At 51.4% G+C, this 19,329-nt stretch overlaps 2 protein-coding genes across 3 annotated transcripts; one reads left to right on the top strand and one right to left on the bottom strand.

The window, feature by feature from the left end:
• Positions 1-1,266: 1,266 nt before the first annotated feature.
• On the bottom strand, positions 1,267-4,632 carry CFAP97D1 (CFAP97 domain containing 1). 2 transcript variants are annotated; one of them, XM_036071303.2, is made up of 5 exons: positions 4,509-4,632; positions 3,909-3,979; positions 3,523-3,641; positions 1,861-1,917; positions 1,267-1,373 (listed from the first exon to the last, which is right to left on the bottom strand). In XM_036071303.2, the coding sequence occupies exons 1-5, from the start codon at positions 4,630-4,632 to the stop codon at positions 1,283-1,285; spliced, it is 462 nt and encodes a 153-aa protein (XP_035927196.1). In that variant the 3' UTR covers positions 1,267-1,282. The 2 variants fall into 2 exon arrangements, with proteins under 2 accessions (XP_035927196.1, XP_035927195.1); XM_036071302.2 differs by lacking the exon at positions 1,267-1,373 and adding an exon at positions 2,426-2,549.
• A 1,562-nt stretch (positions 4,633-6,194) lies between these two features.
• On the top strand, positions 6,195-18,741 carry DUSP3 (dual specificity phosphatase 3). Its single transcript, XM_036071301.2, has 3 exons — positions 6,195-6,398; positions 9,001-9,227; positions 14,884-18,741. Exons 1-3 carry the CDS (start codon positions 6,274-6,276, stop codon positions 15,087-15,089), a joined length of 558 nt encoding a protein of 185 aa, XP_035927194.1. The 5' UTR covers positions 6,195-6,273; the 3' UTR covers positions 15,090-18,741.
• Positions 18,742-19,329: the final 588 nt, after the last annotated feature.

The raw sequence follows: 19,329 nt of genomic DNA, 5'->3' as shown, positions 1-19,329 counted from the left end.
AAATTAAACTTATTTTCATGCAGAAACTTGTAACATATATTCCTAGCTGCTTTATTCATAATAGCCAAAAAAGCTAGAAACTACCCAAATGTCCTCCAACAGTTAAATGGTTAAACAAACTGGTACATTTATACCTTGGAATACTACTCAGCAGTGAAAAGGAATGATCTTTTGATGTACACAACTTGGATGAACTGCAAGGAAATGATATGGAATTAAAAAAAGCCAGTCTCAAAAGAATGGATACATACCGCATGATCCCATTTATGTAAGACTCATGAAATAACATAATTACAGAGATGGAAAACAGATTAGTGACTGCTGGGGGTGGGGGGCAGTTAGGAATGGGAGGAAGAGGGGGGCTGTCACTAAAAGGGGTGGTACCATGGAGTCTTTTGATGATGGTATAGTCAACTATGTATCTTGAATGTGACTGTAGTTACCCAAAGCTACACATCTAATAACATTACATAGAGCTACACACACACACACACACACACACACACACACACACACACACACACAAGTGCACGTATAACTGGTGAAATTTGTATACGCTCTTTGGATTGTACCAACGTCAGCCTCCTGGTTTGATATCGTATTACAGTTACACAAGATGCTAACTTTGGGGGAAGCTCGGTGACGGGTGGAGGAGCCCCCCCCCCCCCGCATACATTTATTTGCAACTTCCTGTGAATCTAATTATTTTAAAATAAAAAGTTTATTTATTTGTGATGAGAACACTTAAGCTCTACTCTCTTTCAATATAAAAAGCTTAAAAAGGCTCAAACCCAGCACGACCGGTCATGGCAGTCATGCAGCGTTGTCTTGCCATATGTTTTGAGATACGTTTGACAATTTCACTGATGCTGTTCCCTATAAATGAACAGAGTACGCGGAAACTTCAATGAAGCATTCTTTTCCAATGCGCTGTATTCACAGAGAGACTAATGGCATTTGTTCTCTGTGTTGTCTGGACCTTAATCCTACCACGTGCTTCTGTTTTCCATTTTGACAGAGCTGTACTTGGGGCTGAGTCATCTTAACCCCACCTTCCTCCCCTCTAGGATGGTGGCAACGGTGTTATGTTTTAAAAAGGCGTTCCTCTCTCTTACTCTCTCAGAGAAACTTCTTTTCATAATCCCAAATAAAAATGCTTATTGCATTCTCCCTTCTTCATGCCCCACTCTGTCCCCATTTTGGGATGGGACTTAAAGCCTTTGGGTACTTTCAATGTAACTTACTCATTTTATGTTCCAAGCTTTATTGTAGCATCCTAAGATTAAGCATTCAGCCACTTAGGAGTGTCTTGAAATTCTAAGCAGCTAAGAAATCCTAGGGCTTTCTCTTGTATCTTTTCCATGGTGAGTAACCTTGTATTCAGGGAGAGGAGAGGGAGAGAAATGGAGAAACATCAATTATACAGAACTATTCTTTGGAAAGCCTGAGTGTCCATTTATCCTTCTCCCCAGGGGCAAAACACACACACACAACTTAGTCATTCCTAATAATGTGAAATAATACAAAATGCCAACACAACCGTACTTGAATAGTGACAGAGTAAAGTAACCTTGGCACAACAAGAAAGCCCCTTGAGACCTCCTGTTTACATTTTACTGCAACAAATCACTTCCCCTTAGACTCACGTAAAGACTCAAAGCTGATGACAAAAGCCAGCAGCCATTTCCTCCTCGTTTGGAGAGAGGAAACAGAGAGCTCTAAGTTCCCTTATAGTACAGATGGGCAAAAATCCATCCCTTTAACTGGGTCCCTTGTGCTCCATCTGTGTAGTTCTTAGGGCTTTGCTATCAACCATGATCACTGTATTTCCCAGTAAGAAGCAGCCGTGTTAAGACATACCTATTCATCTTGGGAGAGAAGATATCTTGTTGTATTTTTGATATAGCGCCTTGAATTCTTGAAGGGAAAAATCAGAAAGATTTATGTCAATGCCATGGGGCTGATACTAAAGTAGAAGGTCTAGCTCCTAAGGCTGGCTTAGGAAAGGCTTACAGACCAAAGCCAGGGAGGGTTTTTTTTTTAAAAAGATCGCAGAAGGCTTTTTTTCTTTTTTTCCTTCTTGAAGGGTTGTTCCTAAATGAAGGAAATCGTGTACCCTTCCTCCTTTTTGCTTGTACCTTCAGTATTTTTTTTTTTAAATGAATTAAAGCTTGAGGGAAGATGCTACCAGATAGTTTCTGAAACTGACGCATGGTGGCTTTGCTATCCAAGGAGCAAATGGATTAGCTCCTGGATGGTTCGCTCCTGTCGTTAGCTTTGTTTGCTCTGGGTGCTTTCTCTTTTACCAGTTGCTGCATTTTGCATGATCTCTCCCTCAGCCGCTTAGGGGGTCTCTTCTGAGACTGACTCTACTCTGAACACAGACGAACTGGGTGCAAGGGAGGAGCTCAGAGTAGCCACATGCCTGCCAGTCCATCTCGGACAACCTGCGGTCATAGTGGGGTTTGCGATCACCAAGCCTCTTCAGAATGCCCTGGTTTTCCACGGTGATTCTCACTAGTTCCCGGTTCCTTGTTTCTCTGTTTAAGCTGAAAAACACAAAATCCTGAGATGGCTGGAGAATAAAATTCCCCTCTTGGATGAAGTCGTGATGTCATAAACCAGGCTGCCTAAGTGCAGGGAACAGACTTTCCTGCTGAGCCCTGAGACACCCCCCCCGCTACACCTGTTGAACTAGACTACGCTCTGGGGTCCGTGCACAACATTGGCAGGTTTCTATCAGTGGTTCTCAACCCTGATGTCCACTAGAAGATTCTACTTTATTGGTCTGGGTGCACCTTGGGCATTGGCATTTTGTAAAAGCACCCCAGCAATAATTATGTGAAACCAGGACTGAGAATGTCTGGTTTATATGACGGGGGAAGGTCTTGCCTATGGACACATCACAAAAGGCTGGTGACGAGTTTTGCTTCACCTCATCTCACCTTTCAATGGTTTCAGATACACAGGATATAGGAAAGGCACCTTGACACGCCCTCCTACACACACACACACACACACACAATCGACCAAATTCTTTCCCTTGCATACACTTCTTTTGTAGCCCTGTCTACACTGCATTATTATTTACAGAAAAGTCTCCCCTAACAGGTCTTGAGTTTTTCGAGGCTAGGAAACATATATATCTCATTTCATCTTTGTATTCATAGCACTTAGCACATAGTAGTTCCTCAGGAAATATTTGAGGAACCGATTCTTAAGAATGCTGTGTCAAAGTCCCAGCTACAGTCACCATTTTACAAAAGCGTGCAATGTTTTCTTGTGACAAACTCTGAATAGAACTCCAAAAATTCTCTTAGGTGCAATAAAAGTTAGCTCTTTACCACTAGAAAAAGGTCCCCGTTTTGGATAGTTTTCATTCTCCTTAACCTGGTCTCTGGCTACCATCAAGATACCTTCTCTCGAGTACACCCCCTGCTCAGGAGAACCTCGCACTAAAATCCAACAAGGGGAAAGTCAATTTTGACTTCCCAAACATGAAGAGAGGAGAGAGAACACTACCTCTTGGAAAAATATTCATTCCAGCAATCCACCTTGGCAGGGCCACGATGGGCATTTGCGATTTTCTGACACAGTTGCTTGTTTTCATATTCGATTTTGTCGATTCGCTTTTGTTCACCCTGGTAAGAAACCGCATCCCCACCATGGTCACATCGTCCAACACCCAAAGGCTCCTCATCACCCTCCTCTGGGACGGTGGGAAAGGGGCAAATTGAGGGCCGCAGTGGAGCCTGGGAGGAGAGCGTAGGGATGGGTGGTGTGCAAAGGACAGGGAATCTTAACAAATCTCTGGGTGAGGAGGGTATTTATAAGTCTGGGAAACTGGGCCTCTTCAGGACATCGATAAAAATCAATAAAGTACATCCACAGATGGCAAGAACAAATACCTGTAGTTTGCTCAGTTTTAAAATGTGATGTGTGTGCGTCACTGGTGGTTTGGTATCGACAGTAGGCTTCACTAGAGGATAAAAGAGAGCCACGTTACTACACAGGGGTCCTCTTACCTCGGAAAACCTGCTCACGTTCCAGACAACTAACTGCCCCGACTAATAAACATGACGATTTTGAGTTCTGACCTTACTCTGGTTCAGGAATTTTAGGTTAGTTTAATTTCCCAAACTGACATCTTTGAAGAGTTTTCAGCACAAATAACAGAATGTGAGGACCAGAACAACTAATAAAACAGAGATAAATGTCCTTTGCATCCAATGAAAGATTCTCTCCCATCCTTTCCCAGTACAACTAGCCTGTTGGGAGCTGGAGTCCTACTCTCTCTCTAGCTTACTCTGGCTTTAAAGAGTTTAAGTGAGCATTTCCATCCATTGATAAGTTTTGTCACTGATGCCAACGTCCTCTTGACCCAACCCAGCAGAGAAGGCCATATCATCACAAAGCCATGTACTGGTCTGGTTTACTGTCACTATCTCTAAGGTGTGGACCCTTCCAGAACTCCTAATCGCAGTGTCCCGCCCCAACTGCCCACATACCTATTTGTATTCTATTCTTGTGAAATATATAGTGGCCAAAGTCCAGTTTCTTTCTGAAGGTTGTGCTCTGTCTGTGATTAGAAACAATTACAGGGTAGGCTAGATAATCCAGGGAATTGTTCATCTTCTCTTCCTAGTCTCACTTCAGAAATGAGGCACCCAGGCTCCTCTGTGAGGTACTTAGAGGTCCCCATGACAGGTTGTCATAGTTACCCCGTTATGACATCAGTGACAGGTCTTGGGGAAGGAAGAGGAGCGGCAGAGCATACTTGGCTGTCCCTGGGCTTCTGTTTGAAAGCTAACACAGGTCCAAATCAAGATGAGGGGCAAGACTCAGAATCTTTCCCACCTGCCTGGCATGCGGATGCCACCAACACCAGGGGGAAAAGGTGTGGTGTGCTGGGAGGGGTGGGAAGGCACCGGGTGGGAGGTGGGGGGTTGGGATGGAGAAATCCAGCCTTGGTTACACACCTTCAGCTATAAGCTAAGGGGTCTCCACCACAGTAGATCTTCTGGAGGTGTGAGACCACAAGCTTTTGGGGGGAGGTGAAAGATGACCTTAATGAGAATCTCATCCAGTGTCTTCATTTTGCAGATGAAGAACCTGAAGTCCAAAGCAATAGCCTGTTCTGCTGCTCAGGAACCAAGTTAGTGGCTGGGCCGGGCTCAGGATGGGGGGGTTTCCTAAATTCCTGGGACATTCGCTTTTTGGAGGAGTGGGGGTGGGGTGGGAATCTGCCATCGGCAGGAGGACAGAGATTGTTTTCTGCTTTTAGTGGGATTTCAGCAAATGAGGGGCTGCCAACACTGATGAGGCTCATGGTGGGCTAGCAGCTGCTCCTGGAAGGGCTGCAAAGGAGCCTGATTCATCTCCACGCTCGGACAGGTGTAGTAGCACCTAGTGGGTGATGTAGAGGGAGAACACCTACTGAGTGCTCGCCGGGCGCTTTCCTTGAGTGTCACATTTAATCTTTCAAACAACCCTAGGAGTTAGGTCCTAGTATCCCCATGTTTTCCCCCCAGCAAGCAGCCTCAGAGAGGTGGATTTGCCAGGGCCAGAATGCCAAGCCTGGTTGCACAGAGTCCAAGCTTTGAAGCCCAGTGCAGACTCCCAGTAAATGTTGGAAGAAATGTGCCTCAGAGTTGGGCTTCCCAAACTTTAACCTTTCTAAGGATCCCCGGGGAGGGGGGGGCTGTAAAATGCACATTCTCATTCAGCGGGGCTGGGCTGGGGCGGAGATTTCTCATTTCTGACCAGCTCCCGGGTGATGTCAATGCCGCTGGTCCGCAGCAGGCAGATCAGCTCACAAGCGGAATCGGGTATCCCGGTAATCCTGCAAAAACTAAGCGACACCTGTGTGTACCCCGTTCAGTGGGAACATTTATTGCGCTCTGCGTTTAATCCAATGAAGTTACTGCACTTCCCCATTTATAATGATGCAGGAAAGGCCTCAGCTGGGGGTGGGCCGAGGACCCCTGAAACTCCCGGGTGGCGCCATCTCCGCCGGGGGGGGGGCGGGCAACAGGCCCGGGGCCCCCCAGAGCGTCCGCGCAGCCCCCGGCGCCGCGCCTGCCTGCGGGGAGCGGAGCGCGCCTACCGTCCGCGCTCCGCCTTTTCCCGCGCCCGGCGGGCCCGCCTCCGGGGCGGGACGGGGCGGGTCCCGGCTCGGGGGGGCGGGTCCCGGCTCGGGAGCCCCCGCCCAGCTGACCCGGCGGCTCTCCCCGCGCAGGCTGCTGCCCCGGCGTGCAGGGCCCGGCAGCCGCCATGTCCGGCCCGTTCGAGCTCTCGGTGCAGGATCTCAACGACCTGCTGTCGGACGGCAGCGGCTGCTACAGCCTGCCGAGCCAGCCCTGCAACGAGGTCACCCCCAGGATCTACGTGGGCAACGCGTGAGTCGCCGCTGGGGCGCCCCGCCCACCCGAAAGCAGGGGTGGGGGCGTCGCGGGCGTGCGGGGGGGGTGGGGGTGGGCGGTGCGGGGCGTGGTCGCCCTGCGGGAGCACCGCGGGGACCGGGCAGGGGCTGGAGTCGCCGGCCGCCCCCGCGCGGGGAGCGGAAGGGCTAGACCCCGCCCCGGCCCCGTGCGGTCCTCCCCCTCGCGGGGGGCCCGGATCCTGGGACGCTGGCCAGCGCGGCGTCCGGCCCGAAGCCGTCGCCCGCTAGGGGCTCGGCTTTGGGCGGGGTCGGGCCACCGTGATCACTTAACAGGTGGCCCTCTGTCACCCGGCCGGTCTCCAGCCCGCGCGTCATGTGACAGCTGCCTGGTTCTGCAGTGAGGTCACCGCGGAATGTCTGCCTTCGCTGCCATGGCAACTGGCTGACGTCACAAATCGGGCGTGGAACTTTCCTGGCTGGGTAGGCTAGATCAAGGAATCCAAATACTCCAAATGAGGGATCCGGAGAGCTGGGCTGGGGTTCCCTCGCTCCTTCTCCTGCCTTCCAGATAGGGTTTGATTTACCGACGCCCTACGCTCTATGGGCCAGGGTCTGCGTGTTGGAAACCCAGAACTAACTTCCTTCTCTCCTTTTATCCAGGAGGAAATGGTGGCCCAGGGTGGTTGAGGGACTGTGAGGACAGGGTCAATGTCTCGTTCATGTCTGTATCCCCTGTCCTGTACTAGAACCTGCTGCTTACCCTGCTGAGGGCTGCCACAAAAACGGGGGTCCTCGCGGGGCTAACAGGGGTCCATAAGGCAGGTCCCACTTTCATGGGGGACAGGTCTCATCCACTCCATCCCTTCATTCACCATATTGAGCACCTACTCTGTGTCGGGCACTTACAGTGCACATTCATGGTGATAGTAATGGCAATGGTAACTTTATTGAATGTTGAATTTGTAATCCACAAGGGAGGTGAATGGGAGCTCACCTTCAGAGTTGTTTTTTTAATCAACCACTGCTTTACAGCCATGTGCAGCGTCGTGAGCAGGGACAGCTGCAACAGTCCCAGAGCCTCAGCCAAAGGGCTCAGGGAATTGCAGAGCTCTGAGGATAGCGCCCTGTCCAGACACCCAAGCAGCAAGTAGCCGTGGCACCCTCAGGGACCCTGTGCTCTCGGACAGTTTGGCACAATCAGCTGCCCCTACTTCCTGGGTGGAAACCGAGGTTGTGAATGTCTGGTGGCAGCCAGAGTGGCCAATGCTGAAGGCCACTGTAGAAAAACACATCCCCTGCCTAATTAATGAATCTGGCTTTGACCTGGCCAGGGGTGTGTTGGGGGGGGGCACTCAGCAGGGAGCCAACAAGTGCTCCCTGCCCATTGGGAGCCCCCTGAACCAAATCAGGGCTCACAGGCAGAGAGGAGCCTGTGTGAGCCTCATTTTCTAGAACTCAGGATATGCAGTTGATGTGGACGTGACAGGCAGAGTGGGGGGGGGACAGAGCAGGGCTGGTGTCAGGCGTCCTCCCAGCTCAGCCGCCAGCCGCCCGTGCGACCCACGGCTCATCCTCCCGCCGTCCTGTGGGGCCGGAGCTCAAGCCCAGGCCTTGCTTCCTCACAGGCTGCTGTGACAGGCAGACGCCATCGAGTCGGAGAAAGCGTTTTGTAAAGTATAAACTGCTGTTTGAATTGGGATGTTGTTGGGAGATGAAATAAAGGAGCCCTTTGACTATTCAGATCAAATGTTTTATAACCCCCAGAGTTCTGTTGGCGCCACTCGGTCCCCAAGTGCTTACTCACCCAGGAGGGCTTCAGAGACGTGGCTAGTGCTCTGTGGCGGAAAGGTCCCTCCGGGGGACTGGAGGGGCTGCCGTACTTTATGACCCAAGGAAGGAGGCTGCCTCGGATGCGCTGATGTCCTTCTTTTTCACTGATTCACTACATAGTCACTCAGCACCTACTACGTGCCACGTGCTGTAGCTGGTGCTGGGCAGGCAGACCGGGTTCCTCCCTCCAGGAGCTCAGAACAAATAAGCACAATCAGGCATTAGAAGAGCACGGACCACAGTGTCACGCTCTGTCTAGAGGACCGCTCATTTAACACAGCCAGCCCAGGGGGTATCAGCCCCATTTGACTGACAGGGAAACTGAGTCACCAAAAGGTTAGTGGCTTGCTCAAGGTCACCTGGCTGGTAAGTCTGGGGGTTGGATTCAGACCCAGGCAGTCTGGCCCTAGAGCCCATTTTGAGCCACTGGGTTGTACCACCACCACAGGATAGGGGAGCCTGACGCCAGATGGGATGGAGGGGCGATCGGGACATAGTGCAGAGGGTGGTGAAAAATGAGAGGGTGTGTGTCCATGGAGAAGCTCGAGAAGGGCATCCAGAGAGAGGGAACAACATGGGCATGAAACGCCCCAGCTATTTGGGGAAGCTGCCGGTAATTAGATATGCCTGGAGGGAGGGAGGTGGGTCATAAGATGAGGGGAAGCCGGCAGGGACTGAGCGTGGACAGTTCCTAGCTTTGCCAGGAGACTTAGAATCTTCTCCATCTTCCTCCCCCCGGGGCTGCCAGTTGGTGAGTTAATCATCCCCTGTTGCTGTCTCCTGTCCAGGTCTGTGGCACAAGACATCCCCAAGCTGCAGAAACTAGGCATCACCCATGTGCTGAATGCTGCTGAGGGCAGGTCCTTCATGCACGTCAACACCAATGCCAACTTCTACAAGGACTCCGGTATCACCTACCTGGGCATCAAGGCCAACGACACGCAGGAGTTCAACCTCAGCGCCTTCTTTGAAAGGGCTGCAGACTTCATCGACCAGGCCTTGGCCCAAAAGAATGGTAAGGCACCTGCGGTCCAGGGAACAAGGCAAGGCAGCTTTGACTAGACTTTTTTTCTAGAAAACAGGCCCACAGCCGGCTTCCTCTTGGCACCTGTCAAGAGGCCCCACGTTACACAAGATGTACAAACCTTTCTCCCAGTGGCAGCCTCCGGGGTCCTGGTGTTTGAGTGGACTTTGGGAGTTCATTTCTAGCCACTCCCCGCCATGCCCCCAATTCAAATAGGTTCAGCAATAACGATTTATCTTCCGTGATAAGAAGTGCTGAGGTGTTGGAGCTCTGGGGCTGGTTGATTCAGCAGCTCAGTGGCGGCATCTTCCCCCCTGCCACCTTCCGGGCTCTCCCCTAGTGGTCGCAAGATGGCGGTGGCAGACTCAGTCACCACACCCTGGCAGGACGAAGTACAGCAAAAGACCTGGCAGCCATCTCTTCCTCGTGTTTCTTCCTTTATTTAAAGAGCAAGTAGAAGGGCACCTGGGTGGCTCAGTCGGTTAAGCATCTTGCCTTCAGCTCAGGTCTTGATCCCAGGGTCCTGGGATCGAGCCCCGTGTCGGGCTCCCTGCTCAGCAGAGGGGGTCTGCTTCTCCCTCCCCCTCTGCTCCTCTGCCCGGCTCAGGCTCTCTCTCTCTCAAATAAATACATAAAATATTAAAAATAAGTAAATAAATAAAAATAAAGAGCAAGTAGAAGGGTCCTGAGAAACCCCTCAGTGGGGTTCCCCTCACATCTCACTGGCTGGAGTTGGCTTACATGAGTGCCCGGCCAGGGGAATGGGGCAGCCATGACTGGCTTAGGCTGGTGCTCAGCGAGCTACAGCCCACAGGGCACATCTTCCAGCCACTTTCTAAATGCTTCCTGCAGCACAAATCTAAGACTGAAGGAGAACTGCTGAGGGGGGAAGCCCTAGAAGGCAGAGGGCAGACATCAGTTGAGCGGGCCGGGCCACCTGCCCTTTCTGCTTTTAGCTTGTTCCTCTCAGTGTCTGCCTTTACCTTCAGGCTGCGTCCCCCAGCCTCTTCCTCCCCGACCCACAGCCTTCTCAGGGGAGGTGAGCCCCGTGAAGGTGCAGTCGGCCTTGTCCCCCTGCTTCCGGCCTGTCTCTGCTTCTTGTGCCCAGCAGCCTCCCCCTGGAATGATGTCCAGTGACCAGTGTGGACTAGACGCTGGTTATCTCATGTCTGGGGCTTAGGAGGGAAGTTTTATCACCCGGGAAATCTGCAGGCTCTCCTGTCAGCCCCTTCCTGGTCCTTCACGGTCTCGTGTATGTCACCCCCTCCGTTCCGGCTGTACTGAATTCCTGTGTGGATGGGAATGAGCGGCCCAGTTAAGGGGATGGATTTTGCTCTTCTTGTATATGGATTGGTCATCCACTCGGGGAACTTAGAGCTTTCTGACTTTGTTTCCCCTTCCCCTACCACTAGGAACAGACCTTGAATTCTTGTGACCTCCTGCCTTAGCAGGAGGTGGCGTGGGCTAAGTTGTCAGTCTGGAAAGTTCTCTGTGCCTCTCCCTCCCTTGTCTTCTGGCAAACTCCACCTTGTGCCTTAGCACCGGGCATAGTGTTCTGTGTTCAATGAAGCCTGCCCTCAGGCTGGGTCCACTCTGTCCCTGTCTGTCTCCCCAGCACGCGATGTAGCATTGGGCACATAGCACACACACTGCAAATAATTACCGAGTGAGTGACAAAAATGAATTCCGTGGGCTCTCATGCCAAGTGTAAATGCCTCTAGGATTGACTGGCTGAGTGAGTGAACAGAAAGCCACCGGCCTCCCGCAGGGTGCAGGGCTCGGGGGAGCCAGGCGCCCCTCACTTTGGAGAAGTGGGATGAGCCAGGAGTGCTCAGAGGAGGAAGCAGTCACTTCCTGGCTGGATCAAGGAGGCTTATATGGAGGAGGTGTTATCTGGGTGGGGCCTGGAGGGATGGGGGTCAGACCTTCTCCTTCCCCGTCGGCTCTGTGAGTCCTGGGCTGCTGAGTATCTACCAGGTGGTGAGGTGGCGGCTCTGCAGAGGGTCCCCTTGCCAGGGCCTGGGCAGGGAGAGCCCCACTGCGCATCCTTTGGTATACTGGCTAGAGAGGGAATGGGCAGGAGAGTGGCGGACTCCCCCTTCCTGCTTGGGAGACACGGGGAGAATAGAGTCCTGTTTTGGGGGTAGGGTGATGGGAACAGAAGAGACTCTGTTTGTTTCTGGGCTAGCAGATTTCCTTCAAAATAATGGCAGGTTGGAGGCATTGGTGGGTAATCATTCACTTGGCTAGTCAGCAAATACTTATTGAGCACCAAGTGCGTACAAGAGGTTGTAGGGCCTCCAGAAATCAATACCCCACAGCCCTTGCCCGTAAGGCACACGCAGTCTGGTGGAGGAGGGTAGATCTATGCGTGGCCAACAGTGGTACAGAGCCCAGGCCGCTGTCGTGGAAGGTTCTGGGCGCCACCAGACGACTCCTGTTGCTGGCTAGGAGTTCATTACTGAGTGCTTGCATATGCCAGGCATTAGCCTAAGGGCCTTATATGATGCTTCCTTCAATCCCCTAACAACACTGTGCAATGGGTAGTATTAACACGGATGAGGAAATCGAGGTGTGGGGGGTTAGGTGGGTCACAGAGTTCATAAGCAGTGTACTGGCCGGCAAAACAGAACCAATAGAATAAATAGGTATTTTTATTTTAAGGAATGGGCTCACATGATTGTAGGATCTGGCAAATCCGAAATCTGTAGGGCAGAGTGGCAGGCTGGAAATTCGGGGCCAGGCTTCTTTATTACAGCCTTGAGGCAGAAGTTTTTCTTTTTCAGCGAACCTCACTTTTTGCTCTTAAGATCTTTAACTGATTGGGTGAGGCCCATCCACATGATTAAGGGCAGTCTCCTTTACTGAAGGTCAGCTGATAGTTGGGTTAATTACATCCAGGAAATACCTTCTAGACCAGTGTTTGCCCAAGCAACTGGGCATGGTAGACAAGCCGAGTTGACACATGTAACCATCGCAACCAGCAAGTTAAAAGTTAAACCCACATTCATATGACTTCAAAGGTTTTGGTTCTTTTTTTTTTTTTAAGATTTATTTTTCGGCGCGCCAGGGTGGCTCATTCAGTTGAGAGTCCCACTCTTGGTTTTGGCTCAGGTCATGAGCTCAGGTTCCTGAGATCGAACCTTGCCTCTGGCTCTGCGCTCAGCAGGGAGTCTGCTTCCCCTCTCCCTAGCCCTCTGCCCCCCCACCTCCTAGCCCCCGTCCCTGGCTCACACACGCACGTGCTCTTTCTCTCTCTCAAAAAAAGATGTATTTATTTATTTATTTGAGAGAAAGAGTGTGTGTGCACATGTGCCCCTTGGGGAGGGGGGAGGGGGGAGGTTCGGCGCAGGACTCAGTCTCATGACCCTCAGACTGTGACATGAACCGAAATCAAGAGTCAGACGCTCAACCAACTGAGCCACCCAGGCGCCCCAAAGATTTTGGTTCTAAATCCCTATGCTGACAAAGGAAATACTTGAACTGGGGTTTTAAGGGATGAGTAGGAGTTTGCCAGGTGGCCAAGAGAGAGACTATGTTCCAGGTAGAGGGAATGACACGTGCAGAGGACAGGGGTGTGGAAAAGCATGGGAAGGTATCAGGGCTGTGGGCACTTGGCCTTGTAAGCCATACCTTGGAGACTAGAAGTCCTGCAAAGGGTGACAGGTTGTATTTGAATTTTAGAAAGCCCCTTCCGGCTTCTGGGGGCAGTGTGGATTGGTGGTGGTGAGGGTAAAGCGAGAGCTCTGTTTGAAGGTGTGGAGGGGGTGGAGGTGAGGGTGATGAGGACCTGAACTAAGGCTCTGTGGTGGGAGGGGTGATGGTCGAGAGAAGCCAAGGCTTGTGGGTCCCAGGGCCCCCCCCCGCCGCCCAGTGGAAATGCAATGTGCTGGGACTTGCTGATGCTTTCTTTCACCAAATGCTGGGGATGCAGCGGGGAGCAAAACAGTCAGATGCCCCTGCCCTGTGGAGCTTCCCCTTTTCAGGCGAAGTAGACAGCAAACAAGTGAAAAAAGATTTCCGGCCTGTGTGGCGGGGGGGGGGGGGGGGGGGGGCGCTAATGCGGGGGGGGGAAGGGCTGGGAGTCGGGGGGGTTGTGGCTTTAGAGAGGGTGCGTCGGGGAGCAGACACCTGGGGAAAGAGGTTTGCAGGCTGAGAGGCCCGCTGTCTGTAGAGACAGAGAGGAGGAGATGACTTCAGAAGGGGGGGCCGGATTGCGTCAGGCCTAGTGGGCCATGGGGGAGGGGCGTGAGAGGGTGTTTTTGTTTGTGTGTTTTGATTTTTCTGTCCCTGTGTTTGTATTTGACATGCATGTTCCTTTTATTTTCCTAAACTGCTTTGTTGAGGTATAATTGACATTCAACAAATCACAAGTATTTAAAGCCTACAATTTGGGGCGCCTGGGTGGCTCAGTCGTTGAGCGTCTGCCTTCGGCTCAGGTCATGATCCCAGGGTCCTGGGATCGAGCCCCACATCGGGCTCCCTGCTCGGCAAGAAGCCTGCTTCTCCCTCTCCCACTCCCCTGCTTGTGTTCCCTCTCTCGCTGTGTCTCTCTGTCAAATAAATAAATAAAATCTTAAAAAAAAAAAAAAAAAGCCTGCACTTTAACATTTTGACATAGGTCCACACCTGTGAGACCATCACCGCAAGCGCAATAGTGGGCCCGCCCGTCCCCCCCCAGCCCTGGCGTTTCCTAAGGCGCCTCTGTGACCTCTCCCCTCCGTCCCCTCCGCCTTCCTTTCCTAAGCAACCACGGCTCTGCTTTCTGTCACCAGACATGAGTGTACGTTTTGTAGACTTTTGTATACATGGAATTACGCGGCGGGTTCGCTTTCTTGGCCTGGCCCCTCTCGGTATAATTGCTGTGAGTTCCATCCGTGTGGCTGCACGTGGCCGTAGTTCTTTCCTGTTTAATGCTGACGAGTTTTCCATCTTGCGGGTGTGTCCCAGTTTGTCCGTTCACCTGCTGGTGGACATTTGGGTCATTTCTATGTTGTTGTTTTTTTAAGATTTTATTTTATTATTTGATAGAGAGGGAGGGAGAGAGAGAGAGAGCGTGAGTGGGGGTAGGAGCAGAGGGAGAAACAGAGACTCCCTGCTGAGCAGGACTTGATCCCAGGACCCTGAGATCATGACCTGAGCCGAAGGCAGAAACTTCACCGACTGGGCCACCCAGTGGCCCCGTATGTTTTGCTTTTGATGGAAATATCAAATTCAGGGGTGCCTGGGTGGCCCAGGCACCCCTCCTTCTTGTTATTTATCTGTCCTGCTATTGATGGGCCTTTGGGAGCTGCCAGTGGGGGCCGTTATGAACAGCGCTGCCCTCTGGATATTCTGGCACGTGTCTTTTGGGGACACGCGTGCACCTCCCCGCTGGGCCGTAGGGCTCGCATGCGTTCCACTTGAGTACGTACGGCCCCACCGTCGGCCAGAGTGACAGCCCCGCCCTGCCCAGCCGGAGAGAGAAGTCCTGCTTCTCCACATCCTCACTGATGCTCTGTGTTTTCCATCTTTTTCCATGCGGGTGGGGACACAAGGGCGTCTTGTTGTATTTTTCATTGGCGCTGCCCCGGAAGAGTTCTGACTCGAGTCGGGCTGTGTGCGGACGGCCCCAGCTCCAGCTCGCGTGCCCCTGTTTCTTTTTCAGGCCGGGTCCTCGTCCACTGCCGGGAAGGTTACAGCCGCTCCCCAACCCTCGTTATCGCCTACCTCATGATGCGTCAGAAGATGGATGTCAAGTCTGCCCTGAGCATCGTGAGGCAGAACCGTGAGATCGGCCCCAACGATGGTTTCCTGGCCCAACTCTGCCAGCTCAATGACAAACTAGTCAAGGAGGGGAAGTTGAAACTCTAGGGCACTCCTGCTGCCTCTTCTCTAGAGGCAGGGAGGGGAGGCCCTGGTCCAGGTGCCCCAAGCCACCATGTTTAGGAAACACAGTGTACCCTGCTCCCAGCATCACCAGGCACTTGCCCACAAGTCTGTCCCAACACAGCCCTGGGCCACTTTCCCCCTGGGGAGCATATAAAGAAGCTTGCTAAGGAAGGCATTGTCGCTCCCTGGTGTGTCCTGTGCCTACAGTTTATGATGCCCTCTCTCTGAGGTGGAGGCGCAGAGGGGGAAGGCCTGTGACGTGCATGTTTCTCCTGGATGGCCCAAGGCAGGAGGTCTGTGGGAGTATAAGGCTCGAGATGCCCCCAGGGGCCCCTCCTGACCTCCGTTGCCCCCTGCCTCCCTCCCCCGCTCCCTGGCACCCACCCCTGGGTCCTCTCCTGAGTGGGGACCTCAGCACCTCGAGCCCTGTAAGGGAACTATGCAAACGCAGGCCTCTCTCTCCCCACCATGCCTGTGTCCCCCGGCTCCTCCCCACCTGCCCACACCTTGTTCATAGGCAGAGGCACGTTGTGAGGTCTGAAGCTGGCCCCGTGGCCGGCAGTTAGTGGGTGGAAATTCCCATGAAGAGACTGCATTTTAAGTATTTCAGTAGGATTAAAGATACCCAAACAAAGAGGCCATCAGGTGGGCAGACATTCCCCTGGAGGACTCCTATAAGTCCATAGTTTCTAAAATGCGAATCTTTGGAGGCCTTGCATTCAGAATCCGCTGCTTTGGAATATTTCCCTTGGACTGCTCTCAGTCACTTGGATTGTTAGAAGAGCGATGCCTTTGGGCATGGTTTTATTCTATTCTATTTTGTTTTTATTTTTACTTTATTTTATTTTATTTTATTTTATTTTATTTTATTTTATTTTAGAAAACAGGGTGTTGAAGTTCCAGCCTATTTAAAAACCCCACCATTTGAAGAATTACAAAGGTTTTGTCCTGAATTACAGCGTTGGCAAGCTCAGGCCACTCATGCTAACTGCTTTTTGTCTTGGTTGCTATTCCAAGGACAGAAGGAGGAGGTTGGCCGATTACAGGGTGGGTGTGTGGGTGTGTAGGGGGGTGTGTGTCTCAGAAACACAGCCAGAGGATGGAGGAGCGGGCTCTCACCCCACCCACTTTTAGGTAGTTCTTAGGGCTCTGTGGTGCCAAGAAAGATCCTGGAGCCCTAAGAGCAAAAATGACTCAGCCAGGCCGAAATGAAACACGGCAGAGCCTCCAAATGGAGACTTTACTGGCGGTAGAGCAAACATACCAACCGGAACCACCTTTTTTTAGGACTAATTTAAGGATGACGTCAGAATGCGCTAGCACTCACGCTCACACGTGTGTGCACATTCGTCAGAATTTAGGAGTTTTGTTTTGAACACAGTCTTGTTAGGACTTCAAGTGATTGTTGCCATGGAAAGTGATGCATTCCTGTCGCCTTCAGGTTCCCCAACAGCAGGGAGGTGGTCCTCAGCCATCCCCCCCAGCTCCTAGCACAAGAGGTCTAGAACAGTTGGCTGAATTAAACATTTTTTTTTTTGAGCCCCAGATATATGCAGGGTATTGTTCTGGCAGGTGTATCAAGCTCCCAGAAACCTGAATTCATGGTAGGATCACTTGCAAGGATTTGCAAAAGGAGTCTTAGCAGAAGTGAAAAACCAAGGACTTTAGTCGAGTCTTTAAAATTCAGTGGTAAATGGAAATTCAGGCAGTGCTAACCTGTCAAGGTGGGGAATGTGCCTTTTTCAGAGTTGACCAGGGGCGTCCGGCTAGACGAGGAGAAGCAGGGTGCCACAGGGCCTCGCTCCTGGGTGTCGTGGCCTCTCCCGCCACAGGGCCAGCAGTGCGGGGCCTGGACGGTCCCTTTCCTCTGTGACCACAGCCACCCTGAACAAACCAGGATCTGTTGCCTTTTCCAGATACCGGACTGCCCACATAGACCCACCTCAGTAAAATGGCCATCCTCTAACCCGTGCACCTCACCTCAGTTTCCAGAGAACCATCCCACTTAATCTAACTTGATCCTTCCAATAACCCTATCAAGTTGGTAGAGCTTATTCATGTATTGTGACCTTTTAAGAAAAAGGAACTGGGGTTCGGACTGATGGAGGGCATGGCGCCCGGGCTGTGCCGGCTCTAAGGAAGAGCTGAGGCCGGATTTCAGGTTTGCTGCCCCCTGAAGCTGAATCCTTTGTCCCATACTACGCTCCTCGCCAAGGAAGGAGCCCCCTGGGAGTGTCCAGGTGCACTGCATATGCCCTTGACCCAGCCCATGTGCGCAAGAGCCAGTTTTGTAGATGGAGTTCAACCATTCAAGCTGGGGTGCCACGGCGGGGGGGGGGGGGGTCTGGAAGAGGGGGGGAGGGAGTTGATACAAACCCATCCCCGCTCCAGGAAAAGGAAGCAAAAAGTGTGGGTCCCCGATTCGGTTAGAATGTGTGGCTCTTCCTTCAGGACGCATGTAGGGCATCCCTAAGTTGGAGCTTTCCGCTCTACTTCTGGAAGAGGCTCCGGGACTGGGGCGAGGGCTCCCCCTCCCACGCTCAGGAAGTGGTCACTCCATAGGACAGCCGTAGCTACTCAGGCTAGTTAGCCAGGACCTCTGGAAGGCCTTTTTGTGGGGGCATGAGGGAGAACAGGCCATTGGGAGAATTACTGCCTTTACTTGGGGGCTACTTTTATGCTGATAACTGAGGATTTCTTGGTAGTCTTTGGCCCCAGAAACCCTATCTTTACTTCATGAGATCTAGCTCCTAATTTTTGAGTTAAAATAAAATTCTATTGTGTAAGAGCCAGCACGTGCCCACGGCCAGTGGAAGCTGTTTCTGGATGGCTTTCTACCCCTGGGAAGTGATGGAATAGGAACTCAGGGTGCCCTTACCCTCCCCCCTGACCTGATCCCTTTCTTTGACTAGCAGACCCCCACCTAGGTCAAATTAGAGCACCAAATGGTTTTCTTCTCAAGTCTAAAAGCAGTACACTCTCCACAGGCTGGTCTGTTTCTCTGCCACTCTGAGTTATCTGGAGAGCAGAAACCACCATCTGTCAGACCAGGGGACTCATCTAGAAGGCCTCTAAGGTCCCTTTGGCTCTGACACTGTAGGATTCTCAGAATCCCCACCTGGAATTTACCGCCACCTGGGAATTACAGGGGATGTAATAATATGACGACCAGCAGGTGGCACTGTGTTCCACCCATGGTGATGGATGCTTTTTGAAAGGGAATGTTGGTGCCTTTTTGTGTCACAAGTTAATTTTAAGATGCTAATGTTTTAATCCAAATAAGCACTGATCTTATAATAGGAAGATATGCGCTTTCCTCGCAGGAGATTTTCTGTCATAAAACCGGTGTCAAGAACCACTGAAGAGCCAACAGTGTGGGTCTTACCAAGTCAAGACTTTATCCTGATTGGAAGTAGAAGCCCTGTCCGGCTGAGAGAGCAGAGCCGTTGGAAGCTTAATTTATCTCCTGTCAGCTTTCAGGGTAATTTGATTGTGAAAGCGTGAGTTTCCTGGACAGAAAAGGGGAAGGTATTAAATTGGTTTTAAAGGAAAGTAAGTTTAACGTCTGTTGTATCACCAATCAGTGTTAAAGCACTAACTGTAACCAAAATAAATGTCTTACATTACATAGAAATGGTCTTTTTTGTCCTTCTTATCACTGCTGATTTTCTCTGATGCGCTTACGTTTGCTTTTGTCTAACTTTCAAAAATAAGTATCATCTAAAAATTAACCCTCCCGGGCGCCTGGGTGGCTCAGCTGGTTAAGCGTCTGCCTTCGGCTCAGGTCATGATCCCAGAGTCCTGGGATCGAGCCCCGCATCGGGCTCCCTGCTCCACGGGAAGCCTGCTTCTCCCTCTCCCACTCCCCTGCTTGTGTTCCCTCTCTCGCTGTGTCTCTCTCTGTCAAATAAATAAAATCTTTAAAAAAAAATAAAAAATAAAATAAAATAAAATAAAAATTAACCCTCCCGAACTCATTCTCAGTCCCTAGATGATTATATTTATGCAGTAGATGTTGATTAAACTTATCTTGCCAGTACCAGAAATTTCCCGTGATAGGAATAATCTTTTTATTTATTTAGTTTCTAAAAAACTGCAGCTTTTTTGAGGGATAATTGACTGGAATATTCTTGAATAGAGAGGCCCATCCTAAATGAGGGAGGTAGATCTATGTTCCTAAGAGAGTAGGAGACTGGGGGTGACAGTCTCAATCTGGCCTCAC

This window comes from Halichoerus grypus, chromosome 2 (genome assembly GCF_964656455.1).
Source record: "Halichoerus grypus chromosome 2, mHalGry1.hap1.1, whole genome shotgun sequence".
NCBI classification, from domain to species: Eukaryota; Metazoa; Chordata; class Mammalia; order Carnivora; family Phocidae; genus Halichoerus; species Halichoerus grypus.
The sequence above is the reverse complement of the archived record's forward strand: the minus strand, read 5'-3'. Positions and strand labels throughout refer to the sequence as shown.